The 23748-nt window shown below is 46.4% G+C and overlaps 2 protein-coding genes across 3 annotated transcripts in view; one reads left to right on the top strand and one right to left on the bottom strand.

Annotated features, from left to right (window-relative positions):
* LOC147423095 (uncharacterized) overlaps positions 1–23748 on the bottom strand; it is an 89009-nt gene that overhangs the window by 61041 nt on the left and 4220 nt on the right. The window lies entirely within an intron of this gene.
* Positions 1–23748, top strand: part of LOC147423096 (monooxygenase 2-like) — a 38850-nt gene that overhangs the window by 13933 nt on the left and 1169 nt on the right. The window contains exons 2-5 of the mRNA XM_086500937.1: positions 22461–22607; positions 22709–22771; positions 22848–23013; positions 23210–23432. Of these exons, the coding sequence (XP_086357063.1) occupies positions 22461–22607; positions 22709–22771; positions 22848–23013; positions 23210–23432 (599 nt within the window). The remainder of the gene's footprint in view (positions 1–22460; positions 22608–22708; positions 22772–22847; positions 23014–23209; positions 23433–23748) is intronic.

The raw sequence follows: 23748 nt of genomic DNA on the forward strand, positions 1-23748 counted from the left end.
CGACTGATGTTGAGATTGCTTTTTAAGTTTGAGTTCTGTTTAATCTTGTTCTGTGATCTTGCTTGAAATTTGTTTGAAATGGATGGTATCTGTTTTGAACCTGTTTTGGTGCCGATTTGAATTGTTTTACTATGGTTTGATACTGGTTTCAATGATTGGTGATTTTACTCCCGGGTGGAGAAGTGAGAAATACTGTTTTGGTATTGTTTGAACCTCGGAACGACGCAGGCGGATGCTTGGGGAGCGTTTCGTTGTATGTTTGAAAACCTCTGAATGATGCAGGCCGATGCTTGGGGAGCGTTTGGTTGTATGCTTGTAAAATAATTGTTATTGTGACTCTCGCCCGTACCTAGATGGTTATGCGGGAGAAGTATTAAGAAGTCTGAGCAGTGGTTACTCTCAGCACCTCCAAACAACGCAGACTGCGGTCGGGGGGGCATTTGGTTGTAAAAGGCCTTTATATCTCCCGGCCCGGACCTTTTTAGGTTATGCGGGAAGAGTGATGAGGGAGTCGTTGAATATCTCCTGGCCCGGACCTTGTTAGGTTATTCGGGAGGAGTGTTCATCGGCGGCTTTATGTTTCTATGTCTTGTAACATGCATATGTAAGCATTTGTGTTGAATTGTGATGTGCCAACCACTGAATATTCCTAATTGGATGAGATTGCTTGGGTATGTAATTTAAGTGCATCAAGACACCAGTGGAAGATCAATACGATCTGGGTGTGATGGCTAATTTTACTACGCCCGAATATCAAGAGTTCCGATCTGGACGAAAGGAGAAGCTAATTCTTTGATCAAAAGAGCAGAAAGGAGAAGCTAACTCCTTGATCAGAAGAGCCGAAAGGAGAAGCTAACTCCTTGATCAGAAGAGCCGAAAGGAGAAGCTAACTCCTTGATCAAAAGAGCAGAAAGGAGAAGCTAACTCCTTAATAAAAAGAGTAAACTGATTGTCCTCGGAATGTCCTTCGAAATTTTTTGAGCTAACTTGAGTTGTTTTGCAGATATGTTGTAATCGAGGACGATTACTCTCTTTCAAGAAGGGGAGATGTAACAAACTGCTGACGTGTCGACCTACTGAAGAACGGAGCTACCGACCGAGGGGCCTTAACCCTAAGAAGAACAAGTAACAAAAGAAGTGTCACAAAGTGATGACGTGGTTGTCCGAGAGCAAAAACCCTAACCCTAATTTCTGCTAGAAACCCTAATTCTGGAAACCCTAACCCTAAAACCTGCAAACCCTAATTTTGAAAACCCTAACCCTAAAACTTGCAAACCCTAATTTTGGAAACCCTAACCCTAAAACTGCAGAAACCCTAAACCTAACCCTAAGGGCAGCAGGGAGATTTCCGCGATTTACGCGGCAGCTTTGCTTTTGGACCATATGCTTTTAAGTTTGAAGGCTTTTCACTGGAATTGCTTTTTAGGCCAAGGGCCTTTAAATATGAGGTTAGGGCTCATTCTGTGGCATGCTCCCCGGAGAAGGTGCAGAGTCTGGAGTACCGGCTTGTACTGTGTTGATACAATATAAAGAAATACCGAAAGGGGCACCAAGGTTTGGGGCCAATACTCTCTGGGGTGGAATTCTGCCACCCCGTGTCGCGTGTCGTCTCTCTCTTTCAGTTTAGTTGTTATTGAAGTGCTAAAAGTCTGTTTCAGTCTGTTCTTTTCTATTGGCACGTGGTGCCCGTCTTGTGACAGACACTCCAAGTCAAGAATCAATCACGACTGCAGCAAATAACCACTTCAAAACAGTTCACAGTTCACAATAGATTTGCACTGGCCTGGCGGAGTTTCGTGCCTAGAGATATTGGCCCCAAAGACTGACGCCCCTTTCGGTATTTCTTTTTGTATTAATCAGTGTTCAAAGTACAAGAGTGGTTGGGTCTCACTCTCAGACTTTGCGTCCAGATGCTCTGCAGAGTGGGAGCCCAATCCACTTATTTATTTTACAAGGGATGCCAAAAGCAGTGCCCCAAAAGCTTAAAATAAAGCAAGGGTTCTTTTCTCTCACAAGCTCTCTCTCTTGAGCTTTTTAAAATTAAAGCTAAGGAGTTCTCTCTCTCTCTCTCTTTTGCGTAGAATAAAGCAAATCTGCCGTAGAAAAGCCTTCTCCACAATTCTCAAAAAACTGTCGTACGTCGTAAAAAGCGGGATTCTGCCGTACGGTGCCACGTCATCATTCTGCGCTTTTTTTTCGGGACCTGCCTTGTTGCCTTTAGGGTTAGGGTTAGGGTTTTTGGCAGGTTTTAGGGTTAGGGTTTCCAGAATTAGGGTTTCAATAGCAGTTAGGGTTAGGGTTTCTGCTCTCGTGTAAGGTGCAGCGGAATGAATGTTTGAACTTTGCTCAAGATGAGTGCTCCGAACTGTGCTCAAGGTTCCTTTTGTTCTTATGGAAGGGAGAGCCTTCCGTTCCTAATGAGAGAGTGCAATGATCACAAACAAAGTGAATGGACACAGTGCGTGCAAGTGTATGAGATTGAGAGATAGAGAGAGAAGAGAATACGACACCAGAGACGTTGTAAAACCCTCCTCCGAAGGCCCCGCTCTCGTCGGCGAGAGTGGTCTACTATTGATTGCACAAACTGATACAAATTGAATGCATGTGACTGATGCAAATCTAGGCTAGATCGATGACGATGACGGGGATGGCGATACCGATTTAAGGGCTGAAAAGTGATGCCTTTGTCTTGCTGTCCAAAAACGCAATTGGCTGAAATCTGCTGCTTTTGTCCTGCTGTCCAAAAACGCAATTGGCTGAAATCTGCTGGGATAAAAAACGCTGATGTGGGCTGCTCTTGCGGGCTGAAATCTGCCGGTTTGAGGCTTGTCAAGGCTGAAATCTGTTGGTTCTTTATCTGCTGAAAAACGCCATGCAAATGGGGGGCTGTCACCAGCGTGTGACTACTATCTATCCTTTTTGTTGATTTCTTTCTTATTATCTATTTACTTTCACTTTTTGGAAACACCCCTCGGGAAATCTAACTGCCCTGCATTGCATAGCTAGTGTGGAACTGTCCAGAGGGAGTCCGGGCCTGAGGGCAAGAGAGCACTAAGGTTGGACAAGGACTATGGTTAGCCAAGTGGGGTCATTGACTAGCCAAAGTGGAATCCTTTGCTACAGAGGCTACATTTCAGTTTTGGATGTGGCCACAGTGTACAAAGAGGGTCGGATGACCTAGAAAGATATAATGGCAGCATCTCCTAAAATTTAGGGAACTGCTATTTTGGGACCTGAAAATGTCTTCGCGTCATTACGTGCAGTTTGACATGGGGATCATTTTGTTACTCTGTGGCCAAGTCAACAGAGGCTGCAGGTGAGATATTTTTAGACCCGAGGGTCTAAAGCGGGAAAATGCACAAATGAGTGACACTTGGCACTCTGAGGCCAGTTTACTACTTATAGAGAAGGCAAAAACGTGATTTATAGCTGGGAGGCTCATTTTGCAAGTCTCTGTCACAGGTTAAGAGCTATGGAGTGCTTGCTTTCCCTCTTATGCACAGTGCGGTGCCAGGAGTGATGCCCTGCACGCTACGCACTGCCCTCTCTCTCCCCTTTGGCAGTATGTTATGCCCCTCTAGTGGGCTCTTCATTTGACCAATGTACAGTTGTGTGGGTTCATGCGCGATTGCCGAGGCAAGAGCCTCTTGCACAGGTACTGGATTAGCTAGCGGCTAATCCCCCCGTAGGTGCAGGTGAATTCGGAGAGGTTTCACGCCAGAAATCTCGTCCGATTCAAAGGGCAAGTAGCCCTACAGGTGCGGGAGCTCGAGGACTTGCTACGGATGCGACCGGCACGCGAAACGGAGCCCGAAACAGTGAATTACAGCCTGCTGTGTATTTTTGCAGGTTTAGGGTTTTGGCCCTAAACGGACCCTAATACCCCCAGGAGGTTCGGGGACGCAAGGGGACCGCTGTACAGGCGATCTGGCGCATTTTCAGGGCTGAAAACAGAGAATTCAGCGTGCTGCAGATTCTCGCCAGGTTTTGCAAAGTGCCCGTAGGCGTCGGGAAAGTCAGTCAATGCGTGGGAATACTGACCGTGAAGGGTTCTAGTACAGTTATGCTGCCGAAATCGGGCTGGAACAGTGGAAATTCAGCCGAGTTTGTGCGGGGCAGCTTGTAGGAACCACAGCGTTTATTCCCTCTTTTGAACAATAAAGAAATACCGAAAGGGGCGCCTAAGTTAGGGGCCAATCTGGTGTCTGTCTACTCATACAGGTGCAATCTAGCAGCCTGTATCCCTCTCCCCTTTGTTGTGTCTTGAAAGTACAGGTAAAATAGACGACTAATAATGGGTGAAAGCTAAATCAAGGTTTGAAGTAAAGTCTACCGCCCTTTTTGGATCGTACAGGCCGGTTTCATGGTTCCATCGACGGGATTAAATCACTTTTTCCCATAGAAGTGAGCCTTGGTCAGTTTTGGGCAGACACAGGGAATTGCAATTATGGCTGACAGACCAGATGATGTGACTGAAGAGGTTTCCTCTTCACAGGGTCAACAGACACATGAAGTGGGTGAGTCCTCAAGACCACCACAGACAGATGATGATATATTCAGGACCCAGTTGGCTACTGCTGTGGCTATGTTTACACAAGTAATGCAGAACCCAAGGTTTTTAGCCTTTCCGCAACCTCCTGTTCCGTCTCAGCAAGTTGGGTCACTGGATCATATTCAAAAGCCTGTTAAGGCTCGAGCACAGGTGATTCATACTGCACAGTCAATGGAAACACCTGTACACTTAACGGAGAACATGCAGTCTCCACAACCTATGCCTAAGGTGCAAGAACAGGTGGCTGAGATGCCAGTTTTTCAAGCTGTACCAGTTCAGCCCGCCACCTTTCAGCAGCCTATAGCTGGTTCTAATGGCCAGGGAAGCAACTTACAGGCTATGCAACAGGTCTTCCCACCACCTTCAGTACACCCTTGCTATTTTGGAGGTGGATCCGTATTCCAGAGCATGGCTGGTCATGCACCTGGAAATCAGTTTTACACTCCAGGAACAGTGTTCGGGAGTGCTCAAACGATGATGCCTAACCCCATGTACAGTGTCATGGGTATGCAACCAGGGTTTCAGAGCACTCAGGGCCAATTTGGGATGCCACAGGCAAATTTTGGTATGGCTGGAATTACAAATCAGCAGCCAAATATGGTATTTTCAGGTCAAGTTAATAGCGGCCAAGGAACACAGATGAACCTTAATAGTGTTCCCATGTTTCAGTCACTTCCATATGACAATTTAACGCCGCTGGAGAGGCCAACTCCGTACAAAGAAGGTGGCAAAGGTGTGTCATTCACGACCTTTACAGGGTTTGATGACAGGAAGAAGGCTCTTTCATTCCTCCAGCAGTTTGATAAGGCCTATGCAGGGGGAAACTTTACAGAGGCTTCAAAGGTCCGCAAGGCAGCCACTTTCTTGACAGGGAATGCGGGACAATGGTGGACAACTTTATTGCTTCAAGGGCAAGCTCCGTCCACATGGATTTACTTCAAGCAGATTTTTGCAGCAGCATGGTTATCTGATGATTTCGAAGCAGATGTCATGACAGAATGGCACCAGCTTAATGCTGCCACTTGCAGAAATCTGGATGATTACAATCGGAAGTTTTGGAAAGCTCTACTTCCAGTAACTTCCTATAGGTTTGTGCCATTGACAGAACAGATTGAAAAATACTGTTGTGGCCTACCCAAAGGATTGAGAAAATACTGCACAAAGACCAAAGTCACTACTTTGACGCAGCTCATCGAGGTAGCAAACACTGGCAATGGTTTGCTCAAGGGAGAAGATTGTGATGAATCAAATTTATCTGTGCTTGATAAAGAAAGGTCAATGTTTTTACAACAATATAGTGATTGCTTTTCCGATTCATTACCGTCTCAATTACCGCCAGAGAGACCCGAGGACCATGCGATAGATTTGGTGCCAGGCAGTAGCCCACCAAACAAGCCTCCGTACAGGGTTAGTGCGGCTCAGCAGAAAGAGATAATGGGCCAAGTACAGGAGCTGTTAGAAAAGGGGCTAATTCAGCCCAGTTCATCTCCATTCTGTTCTCCAGTGTTGTTGGTGCAGAAAAAGGATGGCTCATGGCGTATGTGCATCGACTACCGTGCACTGAACAAGAATACCATCAAGAATAGGTTCCCTATACCTAGAATTGATGATATTATGGACAAATTAGAAGGAGCAGCTATGTTTAGCAGGATAGATCTAAAGAGTGGGTACCATCAGATCCGCATTAGATCAGAGGATGTGCACAAGACTGCTTTTAGAACAACGTTTGGCCTTTACGAATTTTTAGTGATGCCCTTTGGTCTCACAAATGCTCCTGCTACGTTTAATAGGATGATGGACAGAATTTTCCGTCCACACCAGCAGTTTGTTGGTACGTTCTTTGATGACATGATAGTCTACTCAAAGAATGAAGAGGAGCATAGGCATCACTTGGCCATTGTGTTCAAAGAGCTACGCAGTCATAGGTTGCTCATCAATGCAAAGAAAAGTGAGTTTTTTCTGGAAGAGATTCACTTTCTGGGACACATTGTCTCAAAGGATGGTGTCAGAATGGATCCTGCAAAAGTTGAAGCGATCAAGTCATGGCCAAATTTGAAGACGGTGCATGATGTCCGAAGCTTTTTGGGACTATGCTCCTATTACAGAAGGTTTATCCGAAATTTCGCTGAGATTGCTTCACCTTTACATGCTCTTCAAAAGAAGGCAGTCACTTTTAGATGGACACAGAAAGAGATTTCAGCTTTTAATCTCTTAAAGGAAAAGATGACTTCAGATCCAGTCATTGTGTTGCCGGATCTTAGGAAGTCATTTGTGGTCCAGTGTGATGCCTGCGGTAGTAGCATTGGTGCAGTGCTAATGCAAGATGGCAGGGTAGTAGCCTATGAGAGCAGAATTTTGCAAGGGCCAGAGATGACCATGCAGGTCTATGAGAAAGAGTTACTAGCTGTGATTCATGCGCTCTTAAGTTGGAAACACTACCTGCTAGGTGCAGATTTCGTTGTCCAAACGGACCATCAGACCTTGCGATACTTCTTGACACAACAAAGTTATCTGAGAAGCATATGCGATGGGCAAATATCTTGTCCATGTTCTATTTTCAGATTGTGCATGTGGAAGGTAAGAAGAATGTTGTGGCTGATGCCTTGTCAAGGAAGCCACAAATTTCAGCTGTGTCGATTCCTTATCATCATGCACTTGATGATATGAGAGAACAGTATGAAAATGATGAAGATTTTGCAAGGGTCTTTGAGCAGCTAATGCAAGGACAACGTCATGAACACTATCTTCTTAAAGACGGGTTCATGATGATGCATGGCAGATTGTGTGTCACAAAGCCATTGTGACGCAAAGTTATGGAAGAGAGTCATGTCCCACCGTATGCAGGGCATCGTGGTATCGATGCTACAGTTAAAGCGGTTGAGACATTCTTCTATTGGCCTACATTGGGAAGGGATGTGGATGCCTTTGTGCGAGCATGCCTAATATGCCAAAAGGTCAAGTTTGACAGGCAAAAGGCACCAGGGTTATTGCAACCAGTACCTATTCCAGATAAACCATGGGAAAGTATTGCTATGGATTTTATCTTTGATCTTCCGAGAACACAGACAGGAAACGATGGTATTTGGACCATTATTTGCAGATTCAGCAAACAGACTCATTTTATTCCTGTCAGGAAGAAGATAAAGCCAAATCAAATGGCACGCTTGTTTATGAGCAATATTTTCAAGTATCATGGCATGCCACAGTCGATTGTTAGCGACCGTGATCCATGCATGACAAGTTTGTTCTGGAGAGGCTTGTTTGAGAATATGGGCACAACGCTCAAATTCTCTTCGTCATTTCATCCTCAAACAGATGGGCAGTCAGAAGAGGCAAATTCTACTGTCCTAGATCTGCTGAAGTGCTATGTGTCAGAGCATAAAGGAAAGTTGGAGCAGTATTTGCCATTGGTGGAGTATGCATATAATAATACAGCGCATTCATCAACTGGCAAGGCACCTTTTGAGATAGTTGAAGGTGGCAAGAAAGTTCCTCCCATACTGCATACAAAGGACAAGATATTTGAAGCAGATAAGTATGTTTAGGACATGGATGAAATGTACAAGAAGGTCAAAGTGGCCTTAGAAAAGACTCAGGCAAAGCAAAAGAAAGCAGCTGATCGTCACCGTCGTGAAGTGGTATATTCACTTGGTGATTGGGTGCTTCTACGGTTTGAAAAGGCAAGGTTAAAGAAGATGAAGGGCAAGGAAAGAGTGTTTCCAAAGCTCAGCATGCGTTACTATGGGCCTTTTCAAGTGTGCGACATAATCAGTGATGTTGCATATAGGCTGAAATTGCCTGACAGTTGGAAGATTCACAATGCGTTTCATGTGAGTCTTCTCAGACCCTATCTGGGTGATGTGCCAGAAGCTATTCCAGCTGAAGATCAGCCGGAAGTCGAGGAACTTGACGAGATCTTGGTCCCTGAACAGATTTTGGCACACAAAGAAAGGAAAGTGAAAGGCAAGGTTGCTAGGCGTTACTTGGTAAAGTTCAGAAACTATCCACCAATGGATGCTAAGTGGATGGAAGAAGGTGAACTTGCAGAGTCACCAACTGTGTTATCACTTTACCTGGAAGCCTTCGATTTGCAACCTACCTTGACCCCTTGAGTTTCAAAGCTACATGGATTGTCAGTGTGACAATGGCTTCTGAAACAAATGATGTACATGGTATTTAAAGTGAGCTCAAATCAAATACCTGTTACATGAATGTTAGAGCTGTACAGATTGTCAGTTTGGCAATTGCTCTTATGGAATGTCCAAAAGTTTGGTTAGTGCTATAGAAGTGAGTATTTCTTGTCAGTCTGTCAAGGATACAGTGATTGCTTCTATTAAAGAGTACATGTGTAACTGCATTCTTAAACTGTCGGTTTGGGTATGCTCGAAAGTGTTACGGGATCCAACGTGTACTATAAGACAGTGGCAAAATGTACAGCTACCATTTTGTCATTGGAAAGTTAGTGACTCAAAGCAATGGCAGAGTGCGAAGCTACCACTATGTCATTGGGACAGGGTTCACACGCAGGCAATACATGAGTCGACGAGGTGTTGAATACACCAGGGTTGACAATGAGCATGTATGTGTCGTATATGTATCGACAGGTGTTGAATACATCAGTGTTGACAGTGAGCATGTACGACATAGATGCAAACGAGGACGTTTGAGATTTCAAGAGGGCGGTATGTCACCAGCGTGTGACTACTATCTATCCTTTTTGTTGATTTCTTTCTTATTATCTATTTACTTTCACTTTTTGGAAACACCCCTCGGGAAATCTAACTGCCCTGCATTGCATAGCTAGTGTGGAACTGTCCAGAGGGAGTCCGGGCCTGAGGGCAAGAGAGCACTAAGGTTGGACAAGGACTATGGTTAGCCAAGTGGGGTCATTGACTAGCCAAAGTGGAATCCTTTGCTACAGAGGCTACATTTCAGTTTTGGATGTGGCCACAGTGTACAAAGAGGGTCGGATGACCTAGAAAGATATAATGGCAGCATCTCCTAAAATTTAGGGAACTGCTATTTTGGGACCTGAAAATGTCTTCGCGTCATTACGTGCAGTTTGACATGGGGATCATTTTGTTACTCTGTGGCCAAGTCAACAGAGGCTGCAGGTGAGATATTTTTAGACCCGAGGGTCTAAAGCGGGAAAATGCACAAATGAGTGACACTTGGCACTCTGAGGCCAGTTTACTACTTATAGAGAAGGCAAAAACGTGATTTATAGCTGGGAGGCTCATTTTGCAAGTCTCTGTCACAGGTTAAGAGCTATGGAGTGCTTGCTTTCCCTCTTATGCACAGTGCGGTGCCAGGAGTGATGCCCTGCACGCTACGCACTGCCCTCTCTCTCCCCTTTGGCAGTATGTTATGCCCCTCTAGTGGGCTCTTCATTTGACCAATGTACAGTTGTGTGGGTTCATGCGCGATTGCCGAGGCAAGAGCCTCTTGCACAGGTACTGGATTAGCTAGCGGCTAATCCCCCCGTAGGTGCAGGTGAATTCGGAGAGGTTTCACGCCAGAAATCTCGTCCGATTCAAAGGGCAAGTAGCCCTACAGGTGCGGGAGCTCGAGGACTTGCTACGGATGCGACCGGCACGCGAAACGGAGCCCGAAACAGTGAATTACAGCCTGCTGTGTATTTTTGCAGGTTTAGGGTTTTGGCCCTAAACGGACCCTAATACCCCCAGGAGGTTCGGGGACGCAAGGGGACCGCTGTACAGGCGATCTGGCGCATTTTCAGGGCTGAAAACAGAGAATTCAGCGTGCTGCAGATTCTCGCCAGGTTTTGCAAAGTGCCCGTAGGCGTCGGGAAAGTCAGTCAATGCGTGGGAATACTGACCGTGAAGGGTTCTAGTACAGTTATGCTGCCGAAATCGGGCTGGAACAGTGGAAATTCAGCCGAGTTTGTGCGGGGCAGCTTGTAGGAACCACAGCGTTTATTCCCTCTTTTGAACAATAAAGAAATACCGAAAGGGGCGCCTAAGTTAGGGGCCAATCTGGTGTCTGTCTACTCATACAGGTGCAATCTAGCAGCCTGTATCCCTCTCCCCTTTGTTGTGTCTTGAAAGTACAGGTAAAATAGACGACTAATAATGGGTGAAAGCTAAATCAAGGTTTGAAGTAAAGTCTACCGCCCTTTTTGGATCGTACAGGCCGGTTTCAGGGGCGACTTGGGGTTCTGGAAACGCTAGGGCTGAGAGGCTATGGCAATGGTGCTGTGATGGAAAACGCTAGGTTTGAGAGGCTATGGCTGATGGAAACACTAGGGCTAGAGGGTCTTGCTTGGAGGAGAAAACGCCACCAAGGGGGTTCTTGCTGAGAAGTTGCTTGTTGAACAATGGTGCTCTTGCTGCCTCTTCTGCCAATTAGTGCTAGCCTAGGTTTGCTTATATACAAACTTACTCAATTTCCCCTACCTACTTTCCAACAAAAGTCACTTAAAAATAGTAAGTGAAAAATGTAAAAAATAGGGAAATAGGTTAAATGCACTGGAAAATTCCCCTGAAGGATTCTGATGGATTTTGATGGGATCATGTCGTGTGCAACCAGAGGATATGCGTCTACACTAAGTGCCTGGGCATGCACGGTCTGCGAACAGACTCACAAAAGTGCCAGAACACTTCTAATCTAGACTGACTGGACTGACTGAACCCTTGTCTTGCTGTAGCTTGTCCACAGACACATAGGGTTGGATGTGCCACGTGACATCCCCTCCTTTTTAAAGTGAGGTACTGGTACCGAACTGTATGCGTCGAGGGAGATCGCCAATAGCATCCGGAATCCTGGAAGGGACTCTTCAACGGCCCACTCTGATGTCTGGGTCGTGCGGTACTTGAAGTTCATAAAGGTCTGCAATGCTTGCTTCTTTGGGCCGCGCCGAAAGCGCACAAAGTCTTCTGTGGCTCCTTCAATGCTTCAACTTTGTTCAGAGTCACGCTTCTTTCTTCTTCAAGAATCTCCATGGCTGAAAATTCTTGAAACCATGTCCATCACAAAACCATGAACATACCTATTCCATGTAAAGTGAGTGAAAAAAATCTTGTCGTCCTAATAGACCGACCGTGCATGCAATCTAGATGAACAAAGAGACGGAGTGCCAAACCATTCACCACATACACGCATGAGATCGTATCTTTCTCTTCTGATCTAAAGCAATCAACTGTGGCAATTCACAACAGAAATGCCCATGCTTGGTGCTCATACTTTCATGTGCTCTTTCTACAAATGTGTCATGCCAAGGAAGAGACATGGAATGTGACTTCCTTGAATGCATACTTTCGAGCTTTTCATGAAGAATCTGCATACATCCGTGCTCATTCATGAGTGAAACGTGCTCAATGTACAACATGTCATGCCTAGGAAAAGGGATCACATAAAGACGCTGATGAAAATACAGGAAACGATCACGAATGAAACACACGAACAATGCGTGCGTACTAATCATGCGAACACATAATAGTTCTTGTGAGGGTTCTTTGGACCGAGGCTCGAGAGCCAAGATCGGTTCTTCCTGAAGGGTTTTTTGGGACCTACGTTTGAGAGCCAAGATCGATCCTTCGTGATTGATCGAATCTGCAACGAGGTTAGCTTCGCTAGAAAAAGCATCCACTAAACCATCATCCTTGTGAACAATCACGTCATCTTTATCTTGCAAATCATCATGCTTGTGAGAAATCACATCTTGATCATGCAAATCATCATGCTTGTGAGAAATCACATCTTGATCATGCAAAACATCATGCTCATCATTATCATCCAAAGCATCATGCAAATCCTGTGTGTTATGCTTTGGAGAAGAAGAGACTGAGAGAGTCTCCTTCTCTTGAATCCGTTCAATCTTCGCCTGCACATTTGCAATGAGAGAGGGAGAATGAACAACTTCCTCTCCACGAATGACAATGGGAGAGTCACTTTTGGAATTGAAAGTGAACGTATTTTCCGCCCAATCAATGAGAGGGTTATGCTCTCGAAACCATCGAATGCCCAAAATCATATCACATCCTGAGAGAGGAGAGAGAAAAATTTTCTACGGAAAGCAGCTTGTTGAATTGTACACAACACATCAAGGCACTCTTTCGTGATGAGAGGGTCCATACCGGGAGCAAAGCCAGAGACCTCGAGAGGAGATTTTTGACTGACCTCTAGGCGGGTTCTCTCAACAAGAGAGGGACTAATCACATCATGCATACTACCTGGGTCAAACAATATGACAAAACGCTGCCCCGTCATATGACCATAACATTTAATGAGAGACTCATGAATGGGAGGGTCAAGAGAAACTTGGGGCATTCTCGTGTTGTCATTGATTGCATTTACAGAGGAAGTGGGTTCTGTGGATACTTTAGATTCATTAGAGTTAAGCTTAGGACATGTTGTTGACCCTTAATGTGACAATGAAAACAACGACCTTCCTTAGAATAAGTGCTTTGCTCTTCCGACGTGATGTATCCTCCTAAAATTCCTTGTGCTACCTTTTCATCCGGAGTGAGCTTAGGTTTAGCAATTTTGTTAGCCTTACCCTTAGGTTCATTTTGAGAGTTCTTTTCTGAGAGACTGTTGGAAGATTGGTTAGAAGAGTTACTGTTCTTACCAGTCTTACCGTTCTTACCGTTCAGGGTCTTGAGAAGTCTGCGAGGTACTTGTGGAAGTCTTGTTCTCCTTAGGCTTTCCCTAGTTGTGCTTTATCTCCTGTGCGAGAGCAATCGCTACCGCCTTATTGAGATCGATTGGATCGAGCACCTCGACATCGTACTTGATATACTCGTCCAATCCATAAAGGAATGCCTCCTTGCGCTCATCATCCGACTTGCGTAATTGGGTACCTAGCTGCAAAACACGATTAGAGAAAGACAACACTAGCATACCATTTTGCTTGAGAGCGCGCCAATCGTCCTTAAGTCGTGCGAGGTATTGAGGTGGGATAAACCTCGCCTTGAGCTTGTCTTAGAAATCAGTCCAATCGAAGGAAAGGGGCCTGAATTCGGTGGCTTCCTCTAGGTGCGCGGCCAACTGTGCCTCTTGCCATGCGTGGTACCAATTTATGGCATCACCGGCAAGGTACATGGCTGTTGTCAAAACCTTGCTTTCCCTGTCTTCTTAGTTGTCGCAACCAAGAATGAATAACCGTAGCATCCATCTTACTATCATAATTATTGAAAGTCAACTTCTTTGTGACTGGGTTGTTGGAGTCCGCGTCCCGGCTTGCGCCACTTGAAGAACTACCAACATCTTTGGTTGGTTCAGAGTTCGAGGCAAGAACTTGTCGAACCAATTCTTGAGTGCGTAGTCTCTCTTTGAACTCACGATCGGCCTCCAAGGCCACTCGTCTGGCTTCGACTTCCTCCTTTCTTTGTGCTTTTCTTTCTTTTCGTTCATCGCGCTCGCGTTTCAAGGTAATGCGAGTCGCTTCTTGTTGTATTACTTTTCTTTCTTTTCGTTCATCGCGCTCGCGTTCCCTGTCCATGCGAGTCGCTTCTTGTCGTGCCATCATGTCCAACATCGACTTGACCATCGCCTCCGTAGGATTTGGTACAACTCGTTGCGTAGATGGAGAAGGGGGAGGGTCAGAAAAACCTCCTGGTGGGAAAAATTCTTGTCGCCTCTCTCATGCTCATCACCTGTATGCGAAGTATCCATTCCGCTTCGGGTGATGACCATGCACTATGATCTTTGGTTCTTAAGTTCACGAGGAACTTGGGTTCTTGAGGGTCTTGGGTTCTTGGGTTCTTGAGGGTCTTGAGTTTCTTGAGGTTCTTGAGGTTCTTCTTTCGCTTGCAATCTGTGTTTGAGAAGGATCTTCTCTTCACCCGAGTTTTGCTCTTTTCCGCGGGCACACCCCTTGGCGGCCTTGTGCTCACACCAAGGTTCCTTTTTCCCACCTCACGTCGATTGGCCGGCCGCTAAGTGCACGGTCCGCTCTCAATGAGTGAAAAGAGGCACATGGGGAGGCTGGACAAGCCCTTCTTTCTTGGGATTCCTGTCACTCTTCAAAAACACTATTAGAAATCGACACGCCCAAGTGAACTTGGGTTCGTGCGACCGCAACAAGCAAAAAAAATTCTTGTGATTCTTGTGGTTCTTTCCTTGAGTGATATAGAACACTGCCAAAGCTCTGATACCAATGTAAGGTGCAGCGGAATGAATGTTTGAACTTTGCTCAAGATGAGTGCTCCGAACTGTGCTCAAGGTTCCTTTTGTTCTTATGGAAGGGAGAGCCTTCCGTTCTTAATGAGAGAGTGCAATGATCACAAACAAAGTGAATGGACACTGTGCGTGCCAGTGTATGAGATTGAGAGATAGAGAGAGAAGAGAATACGACACTAGAGACGTTGTAAAACCCTCCTCCGAAGGCCCCGCTCTCATCGGCGAGAGTGGTCTACTATTGATTGCACAAACTGGTACAAAGTGGATGCATGTGACTAATGCAAATCTAGGATAGATAGATGACGACGACGGGGATGGCGATACCGATCTAAGGGCTGAAAATTGATGCCTTTGTCTTGCTGTCCAAAAACGCAATTGGCTGAAATCTGCTGCTTTTGTCTTGCTGTCCAAAAACGCAATTGGCTGAAATCTGCTGGGATCAAAAACGCTGATGTGGGTTGCTCTTGCAGGCTGAAATCTGCCGGTTCTGAGGCTTGTCAAGGCTGAAATGCTGGTTCTTTATCTGCAGAAAAACGCCATGCAAATGGGGGGCGACTTGGGGTTCTGGAAACGCCAGGGCTGAGAGGCTATGGCGATGGTGCTGTGATGGAAAATGCTAGGTTTGAGAGGCTATGGCTGATGAAAACGCTAGGGCTAGAGGGTCTTGCTTGGAGGAGAAAACGCCACCTAGGGGGTTCTTGCTGAGAAGTTGCCTGTTGAGCAATGGTGCTCCTGCTGCCTCTTCTGCCAATTAGTGCTAGCTTAGGTTTACTTATATACAAACTTACTCAATTTGCCCTACCTACTTTCCAACAAAAGTCACTTAAAAATAATAAGTGAAAAATAGGAAAAATAGGTTAAATGCACTGGAACATTCTCTTGAAGAATTCTGATGGATTCTGATGAGAATGCTTATGATCATGTCGTGTGCGACCAGAGGATATGCATCTACACTAAGTGCTTGGGCATGCACGGTCTGCGAACAGACTCACAAAAGTGCCAGAACACTTCTAATCTAGACTGACTGGACTGACTAGTGTTCTAATCTAGACTGACTGGACTGACTGAACCCTTGTCGTGCTATAGCTTGTCCACGGACACGTAGGGTTGGATGTGTCACGTGACATCTGGGGCAACCACGTCATGACTTTGTGACACTCTTCTTCTCGTACAACCCCCTCCGTTCATGCGGGCAACACTCAAAAGGTGAAGGAATGGTCGTGGTGGGATGAAGTGACCTCGGAGGGCACCTTGTCGGTGGCGGGAGATTCTCGTGTGCTATGCTCTTACACGCGGAAAGGGGTGCATGACAAAGTGAGGGCACACTTTCTTCCAGTGTCAGGACATGAGGTGAGATTTTGCACCAACGTAACCATCGAGAAGAGGAAGGAGCTTAAGAAAAAGGATCGGCAAACTGCAATTCAACCATAAAGCCAAGCCCGCACGCAAAGGTATCGACCCAAAGACCCTCATTTTCCCTTCTTCTTCTCTACCCGGTACCGGTGCGGGTGGATCTTCGTCGGGTCCGATTCGTCGCTTAAGGACCGTTGCCACCTCTTGGGACCCAAAGAAGAAGGAAGAGGTGGATGCTGTCGTGGCCCGATTCTTCTATCACGACCATATTTCATTTGTTGCGGCGAGGTATGCTTTATCGATTTTCTCTCTCATTTCTTCCATTATCGTCATTTCCGCCACTATGATCTCTAAAGTTTAAACTGTGAATAGTCAATTATCATACTAACCTCTTTTATGTGCGATCGAAATAGGTCGGAGTATTGAAAAGTTATGGTGCAGCGGATAGGAGAGTACGGCACTGGCTATATGCCGCCATCTTCTGAGGCTCTCCGAACCACTTTGCTCAATCGAGAGAAGGCGATCATGGAGCAAGCAACACTCAATATTCAATGGCTTTGGGCAAAACATGGTGTTTCCCTCATTGGCAATGGCTGGAGTGTTACAAGGAAGGGATCTATCCATGGCTTCGTCGCACTCGAGTGGAGAGATGTACTTTGTGCACTCTCATGATGCCACCGAGAGTGGCAAGTCCGCCGATGTCCTCTTTGCAGAGTGGACAATGGCCATAGAAACGATTGGTGAGCAACACGTGGTGGCCTTTGTCGCAGATGGGGAGGCATCAAACAAGGAGCAACAGCTATTATAGAGGGCCACTATCCGCATGTGGCAGTGTGCTTTTGCATGGCACACTGCCTGAACAACCTTCAAAAAGACATCGACAAGCTAGAATGGATCGCTCCAGTCATTGCTGATGCACTGAAGATTGTTACTTTCATCAACAATCACAACTTGGTTCGGAGCGAGTACCTCAAGAGGTCGGGCGGCAAAGTGCTTCTAAAGTGTTCAGACACTTGCTTCGCATATTCAACTTTCTTCTTGTGCGCAGGCTGTCTGAATGTCAAAATGCGGTCCGACAGGTCTTCATCAGTGATGAGTTTACCACCTCCCCCTATGCAAAGACAGCTGCAGGGATTTTATGCAAGGAGAAGGCAGAGGATCTTGGGTTCTGGAAGGAGCTCAAGAGTCTAGACGCTCAGGTAAACCGGTGGTTCATTAGCTTTGAGTTGTGGATGGCATGGACCCTTGCTCTGGCAAGGTTTATGAGGCAATGGTCCGCAAGATCGAGCAGCTTGCACAGCTTGAGCCGGATGCAGAGCGATATGAGGAGATCCATGCGCTTTGCAGCTCGAGGTGGATTCTTATGCCTCTCCTTTACACGGGGCAGCGTACATGGTGGATCCAGAGTTCCAAGTTGCAGGGCAAGAGAGAGATAGAGAAGTCATGAACCGATTTACAGAGATCTTAAACAAGATGGTTCTAGACAGAGATGAGTGACGCATTGTCAGAGATAAGTTGAGACGGTACAGAGAGATGCGGGGTTCATTTAGCACTCTAGATGCTCAGATTGATCGCAGGAAGATAGGCTCAATGCTATGGTGGGTGGATTATGGCTATGATGGCCCTGAGCTTCAGAGATTGGCGATCCGTATTCTCACCTCATGCTTCGAGCAATTGTGGAGTACTTTTAGCCACATTGCTTCCAAGAAGAGGAATCGGCTTAGAGTAGAGGAGGCAAATGATCTTGTCTTTGTCAGTGCAAATTTGAAAATGCTTTGCAAAAGTGCAGGTAAACAGATAGATCCTTTCACACAGTGGGAGATCGAGCAAGAGGCTCCTCAGGTAGGTGGAGATATAGAGGCACCGACACTAGGTACTTCATCCATGACTGAGGTCGAGTCGGGCCTAGAGCTCGATAATGAGGAATGGGAGGATGTGCATGACGTACTGCCGGCTACTACGAATTGCGAGGCTTCTCATGCTCGTGGCTCTTGAGTCTTGAGTCTTGAGACTTGAGAGTTGAGACTTTAGGACTTCCATTATCCTTACCTTTTTGTATTGCGGCTTGTCCTCTTTGTAGCATCTTTATGGTATTTGCCACCTTTGGTCTTTGGTGTTGTGGTGTGAACTTTGCTCCCCTTATAGTCTCACTATGGTATATATCACCTTTGGTTTTTTTGTAGCGCCTTGGCGAGCCTTATTAGACACAATTAAGCGAAAAGTGTACTTTGCTCAATGTTATGGCTCAACTTTGCAGTCTTACCTCTGACTTCTACTTTTGCAATTATTTGAGAGCTGTAATCTATAATTGCAGGTGTTATTGTGTATGGGCATCGTGTCTGTTGTGTATGTACCATGATCGTGGCGCCACACATCACAATTAAGTCATAATAAGGTTGAATGGTCTTTAAATCGTGTTTTTTGTGGGTATTAGAGTCAAAGGACTCTAGTACTACTTGTATTCAAACACATAACGCTAAAAATTGCATTATTTGGGTGTTTTTAAAGCCTCCCGTTCTGCGCCATTCCCGTTTCGGACCCGTTCCCGCTCCCCCGTTCCGCAGGGAGGCCCGTCGCCGTTCCCGTTCCGCGTTCCGGGTAACTATGGTGCAAACACCTCCCAAAAGGTGAAGATATTGTCAAGGATGCCGGGTTCCCTGACAAAACCAGTCTGTGTCTCATAGGCTCTCCAGAAGCGGCTGAATTCTCAAACTCAAAGCCTTTGCTAGAATTTTGTAGGTTGAGTTGAGAATGGTGATGGGTCGCCACTGTCGGATCTTGCCTCCCTCTTTGGGGATAAGATAGATCAATCCCTCACTCATGTTGTCAGACATCTATCCTGTATGCAAAATTTGCTGGTACGCACTACAATGGGCTTAGCCATCACCTCTCAGTACTCTAGAAATAATATGGGAGTCAAGCCATCTTCCCCTGGGCAGCTACCCCGAGGAATTGCCCTGAGGGCCTCCTACAGCTCCTTTGGCAGGATCAGGCTCTCAAGCCTCTGGCGCATCTCCTCAGTGACTAAACAAGGCATCTGTGCCCTCACCTAAACTCTATAGGCCTCTCGTCGCTTTGATTGTGGCTCGGCTGAGAGTAGCTCACGGTAGAAGTCAATAGAAATTGAACGCATATCCTCTGGCTTTGACGCAACTAACCCATCGGGCCTCCTCAATTGACTAACACTAGTATGTGCATGGCGAGGACCCACCATCTCAAAGACTCCCTAGTAATTCTGCCACCAACGTGTGTCCATTGGGATGCCTTTCGATGAAAAGAAAACTCGTGGCGGCGCTCCTCTATGGTGATCAACTCCTGCCGAGCCTGCTGCTCTATCCAAGGGCTATCTGGGTGATGCTCTTGCATGCGCTGTAAGGACGCAATGCCCCATCCGAGCCGCTTCTCCTCCTCTCTGGTCGCAGCCAAGCGAGCTTCAGACTCCTAGAGGAAGAAAAAGCTAAGCCCACTAAGGCCATTGGCCGCTATAGTAGCAGGGTCCCCTGTCACAAACTGCTGATGTGTCAAGCCACTGAAGAACGGAGCCAACCTTCAGATGCCGGCCAAGGGGCCAAACCCTAAGAAGAAGCAGCAGAAGAAGAAGTTTTACAGACTTACAAAGTCTTGACGAGTGGCCTATTTTTAAAGAAGAGTTCCCACCAACTTACGTGATCCGTCTGATGGGGCCCAAGTGACACAAAGGAATTAAAAATAAAGCAGAATACACTTGAAAGACTTTGCTTAGCTAAATATGATGACGTGGCACGTGCGGACGTTTTGGAATTCACGGCCGATTTTTAGAAAAATCCCGAAATTTTAGGAAAGTGTTTTTTTGGGGTCAGCTTTTCATATTTGATGCTTTTAGGCTTTGGGCCTTTAAATATGAGCCTTGGGGGACCCTCTCTGGCACTCTTCAGTGCGCAGATTGCAGAGAAGGTGCTCCTCGGCTGTAGTACTTTGCGAATCAGTAATAATAAAGAAATACCGAAAGGGGTGCCATCGTTTGGGGCCAGTGCTCTCTTGGGGTAGAACTTCGCCACTCCTCGTCTCGTGTCGTGCTCTCTCTCTCTCTCTCTCTCTCTCTCTCTCTTAGTTCGGTTGTTATTGAAGTTCTAAAAGTCTGTTCAGTTTGTTCTTTTCTATTGGCACGTGGTGCCCGTCTTGTGACATCCCCTTGCATGGCCATGCTCTCTGTCCACAGTGCCACAACCTGCTCTCTAAGCTTTGTATCCAACAAAATCCTCAGTGGGATGCGAAGCATGACACTGCCAGTCCTCTGTCTGTCTGCCACTGTGAGAATCATTGGTGCATGATCTGAAAAGGTGGTCCCTGTAAGTATGCCAACTGAGCCACTCATGTCACAAATGTAGTCACTAGCATAGAAGCGATCTATCCCAGGTAGATTCACGCTTTCGACTCGACGGTCCGACCGAGAGAAGAGAGGCTGTCTGAGGGCCGTATAAAGCCTGCATGCTGCCATACATCTGTAATCCTCAAAGTCATACATATGCGTTCCCAGGCAGCTAGCTCTGTCCCATGAATAGTAACATGACTGCCCCCAATCAGGTTTGAGGGGTCCTCCAACATGTTGAAGTCCCCCGCAATGCACCATTGCTCTGCATGAAGCAAGGCCTCCACAAAGAGAGACCACAACTCAGCCTGTACACTCGCCTGGTTGAGTGCATAGATGTTCAAGAAGCCTACTAGGCTACCTTGAACCTATATGGTGACCCACTAGGCCCTACCTGGCATCACAATGCATCTGCCCACAATGGCCTGTTGCCATGAATCCGCAATGGTCATACATACCCCTCCCTGGATGCCACCAGGCCCAAAAGCAGTTGACCAAAATGTCTCATTGCGTCCACGCAAAATCTGTCCACAACACCGAGTATGGCTCTCACAAAGGTGGTGCTCCTGCAGCATGAGAATATCAATAGGACCACCCACTAAGCATCTTTGCAACTCGTGTCTCAAACGGGCCCGATGGTGCACAAACTGTGGACCTCCAAGGCCCTGGTTGTTTTATGAGACTATCCTCATGGGATCAATGGGAGAAGACTGATGCTGCTACAGCAGCCAGACGAGCTATCTTCGAGGCCGGTTTGGATGGGGAATAGTCCGCATTCGAACGACCATGAGATAACCTAGTTTGCATCTCGTGTCTAACCCATGCCCAAGAAGCACGTGCAGTCCTTTGAGCCATAGCCTCGGCCCAAGAATCCTCACGAGTATATACATAACAAGCAGAGAGTTGTGCAGTTGCAAAGAAGTGAACAAGAATGTGCCTTGTAGCATTTGGCAAGGTCACCTTGAACTTGGCCAACGGCCACAAAATCTGCACCAGATCTGTGATCCCGAGCTCCCCTGTGTGGTGGGAGAACTCAAGGGCCTGAGTCTGGAGCCAGCCAAGTGCTGAGTCCAATGTCCAATCCTGCTGGTCTCGCCCGCACAGTGGAAAGGAGTAGCCCATTGCCGAGTCTAGAGCATCTGTACCACGTGCCGCAAGGAACAGAACATGCACTCGAAAATAGGCTGCCTCTAGGTCAGCATGGGGGTCGCCCAAAAAGCGGGTGAAAGTGTAGCTGAAGGGGTCCCACCGTCTGCTGATGTCGAAGCTAGAGAGGCGTGTCCCTAACCTCGTCTCTACTGGGCCGAGTGCCAACAATCTTGCAAATGACTGAGGTGGCTTGAAGCCGTTCCACGTCGGCCATCAAGCTTGCTTGCTCTTATGGCGAAAGAGCAAGTCGAAGGGCCGGCTCCGCGGGGTCGGACGAGGTGGCTTCTGTACAGTCCCTTTGAGGTGAAGCAAGAACCGCCATTTGTGTCTGCTGCTGAAGAAGACAAGGGGCGGGCGAGGACGATGACGACGACGAACCACAGGCGATCCGAAAATCACCCACAGGCAGTGGGGCGAGGCGCAACTGAGTGAGGATTGGGGGGGGGGGGGGGGGGACTGGCGAAGGCGAAGGGGGGGCGTGTACAGCAGCAGCGAGCTGGAGATCTCTCAGTTTCAGCACCAAGGTACCTCCTTGCCTAAGTGAGTATTGGAAAATGGATGCAATGCCGCCTCCCAAGTATTGCTTTCACAGGCTCTTGGTAGCCATCAACAATAGGAGTCGGAATAAGCAGCAATCAGCAAACAGGGAACGGAAATGCTGTAAATCGACCTGTTTCGGTACTAACGGTGATGTATTCTCGTACAAAGTTTCCCATGTTACAGCATTTTTTTTAATGGGAAAATGGGAAATGTAGATCTTTAGGCAGACATAGCCTGTGCTGTGCTAATCTTTCTCTAATAATGGCGACTTTGTAATGCTTTTTCTCATTGGCATGGAAAGGCTTATTGAAATGCCCTGTATCCAAGGGGTGGTTTTTCATTATATGCTACTCATGTGATAACTTATTTGTACAGATTGGGAGTTAAGCCAATGCTTTTAGAGCAATCAGATCAATTAAGGATTGCTGGATCCTCGATAGGGATATGGAGCAATGCATGGAGGGCACTTGAAGCTCTTGGGGTTGCAGACAGCCTTCGTGATAAGTTCTTGAAGCTTTCAGGGTATTTTTGTGGTTCAGCAATTTTGTGTTGTTTCTGAATATCTTCCAAATGAGCGCATTGAAGATGTTTCCATTGCTCTTTGATGACTCTTTTTTATGCAGCATTGAGTTCTTTGAAGAAAACGGTAGTTTGATTTTAAGCTTAGGATTTGATGAAGGATCGAGGTAGGCTTGTAATATTTTTGTTGCCTCACTTAAAGCTAGATTTTTTGTTCACCGTATTTTGTATCGCTAAAGATAGGGACATTGAGCTACGTGGAGTTGAAAGGAAAGCATTGATTGAAACTTTGAGAGAGCCTTTACCAGATGGGACAGTGTTTTATGACTCTCAAGTGACTGGCATCAAGAAACTTGCTGGAGGCTACACGGAGGTTCGATGTAAAAGTGGACAAGCAATACAGACCAAGGTTTCGAACTTACTTCAAAGAGTCGATTTTTTGGGATATGTGACTCTTCTTTGCCATGATATAGGGTTTAGCTGGTAGTGTGCTGGCATTAAGTCAACAAGGCTTTCCCTATTGTAATTCTTAGTATCAACAGGCAGCGCTATCATACACATAATGGATTTAATTGGGGTTTTTCAATAAGATGCTGATGTTTCAGGTGTGTATTGGCTGCGATGGTGCTGGGTCTGTTGTTGCCAAATGGATGAATATGGGAGAGCCTCGCTATGCTGGATACACTGCTACACGAGGCTTAGCTGTATACCCTGATGGACATAACCTGAGCCCTACAGCTAAACAGATACTTGGGCGGGGTGTGCGAGCAGGGATTGTTCCCATGGATGCAAATAGCGCATACTGGTTCGTGGTGTTCAATTCTTCAGGTATATCGCAAAACCCATGGTCACTCTTCTCTGTTGATTGGTTTTTGGGAGAATTGTATTTTGTGAGTCCTTCTAAATTAACATTTCGCCTGCTCTTCCTGGATGCCTTTAATGTGGTGATTTTGTGACTGCTCTTTAGTGTAATTTAACGTTGTGATGGATGTGGATATGTGGCTCATTGAGTCTTAACTCAAATTTGTTCTGGTTCTGATGAGGTGCCAATATGTGGAGGACTAAGTTTTAAGCCAAATTTGTTATGGTCTTAGAGCATCATAGCCACTTTCGCTTGTTTGGTTCTTGGCAAGAGAATTCACAC

Source organism: Adiantum capillus-veneris, chromosome 26 (assembly GCF_014529385.1).
Source record: "Adiantum capillus-veneris isolate H3 chromosome 26, ASM1452938v2, whole genome shotgun sequence".
Classification (NCBI taxonomy): domain Eukaryota; kingdom Viridiplantae; phylum Streptophyta; class Polypodiopsida; order Polypodiales; family Pteridaceae; genus Adiantum; species Adiantum capillus-veneris.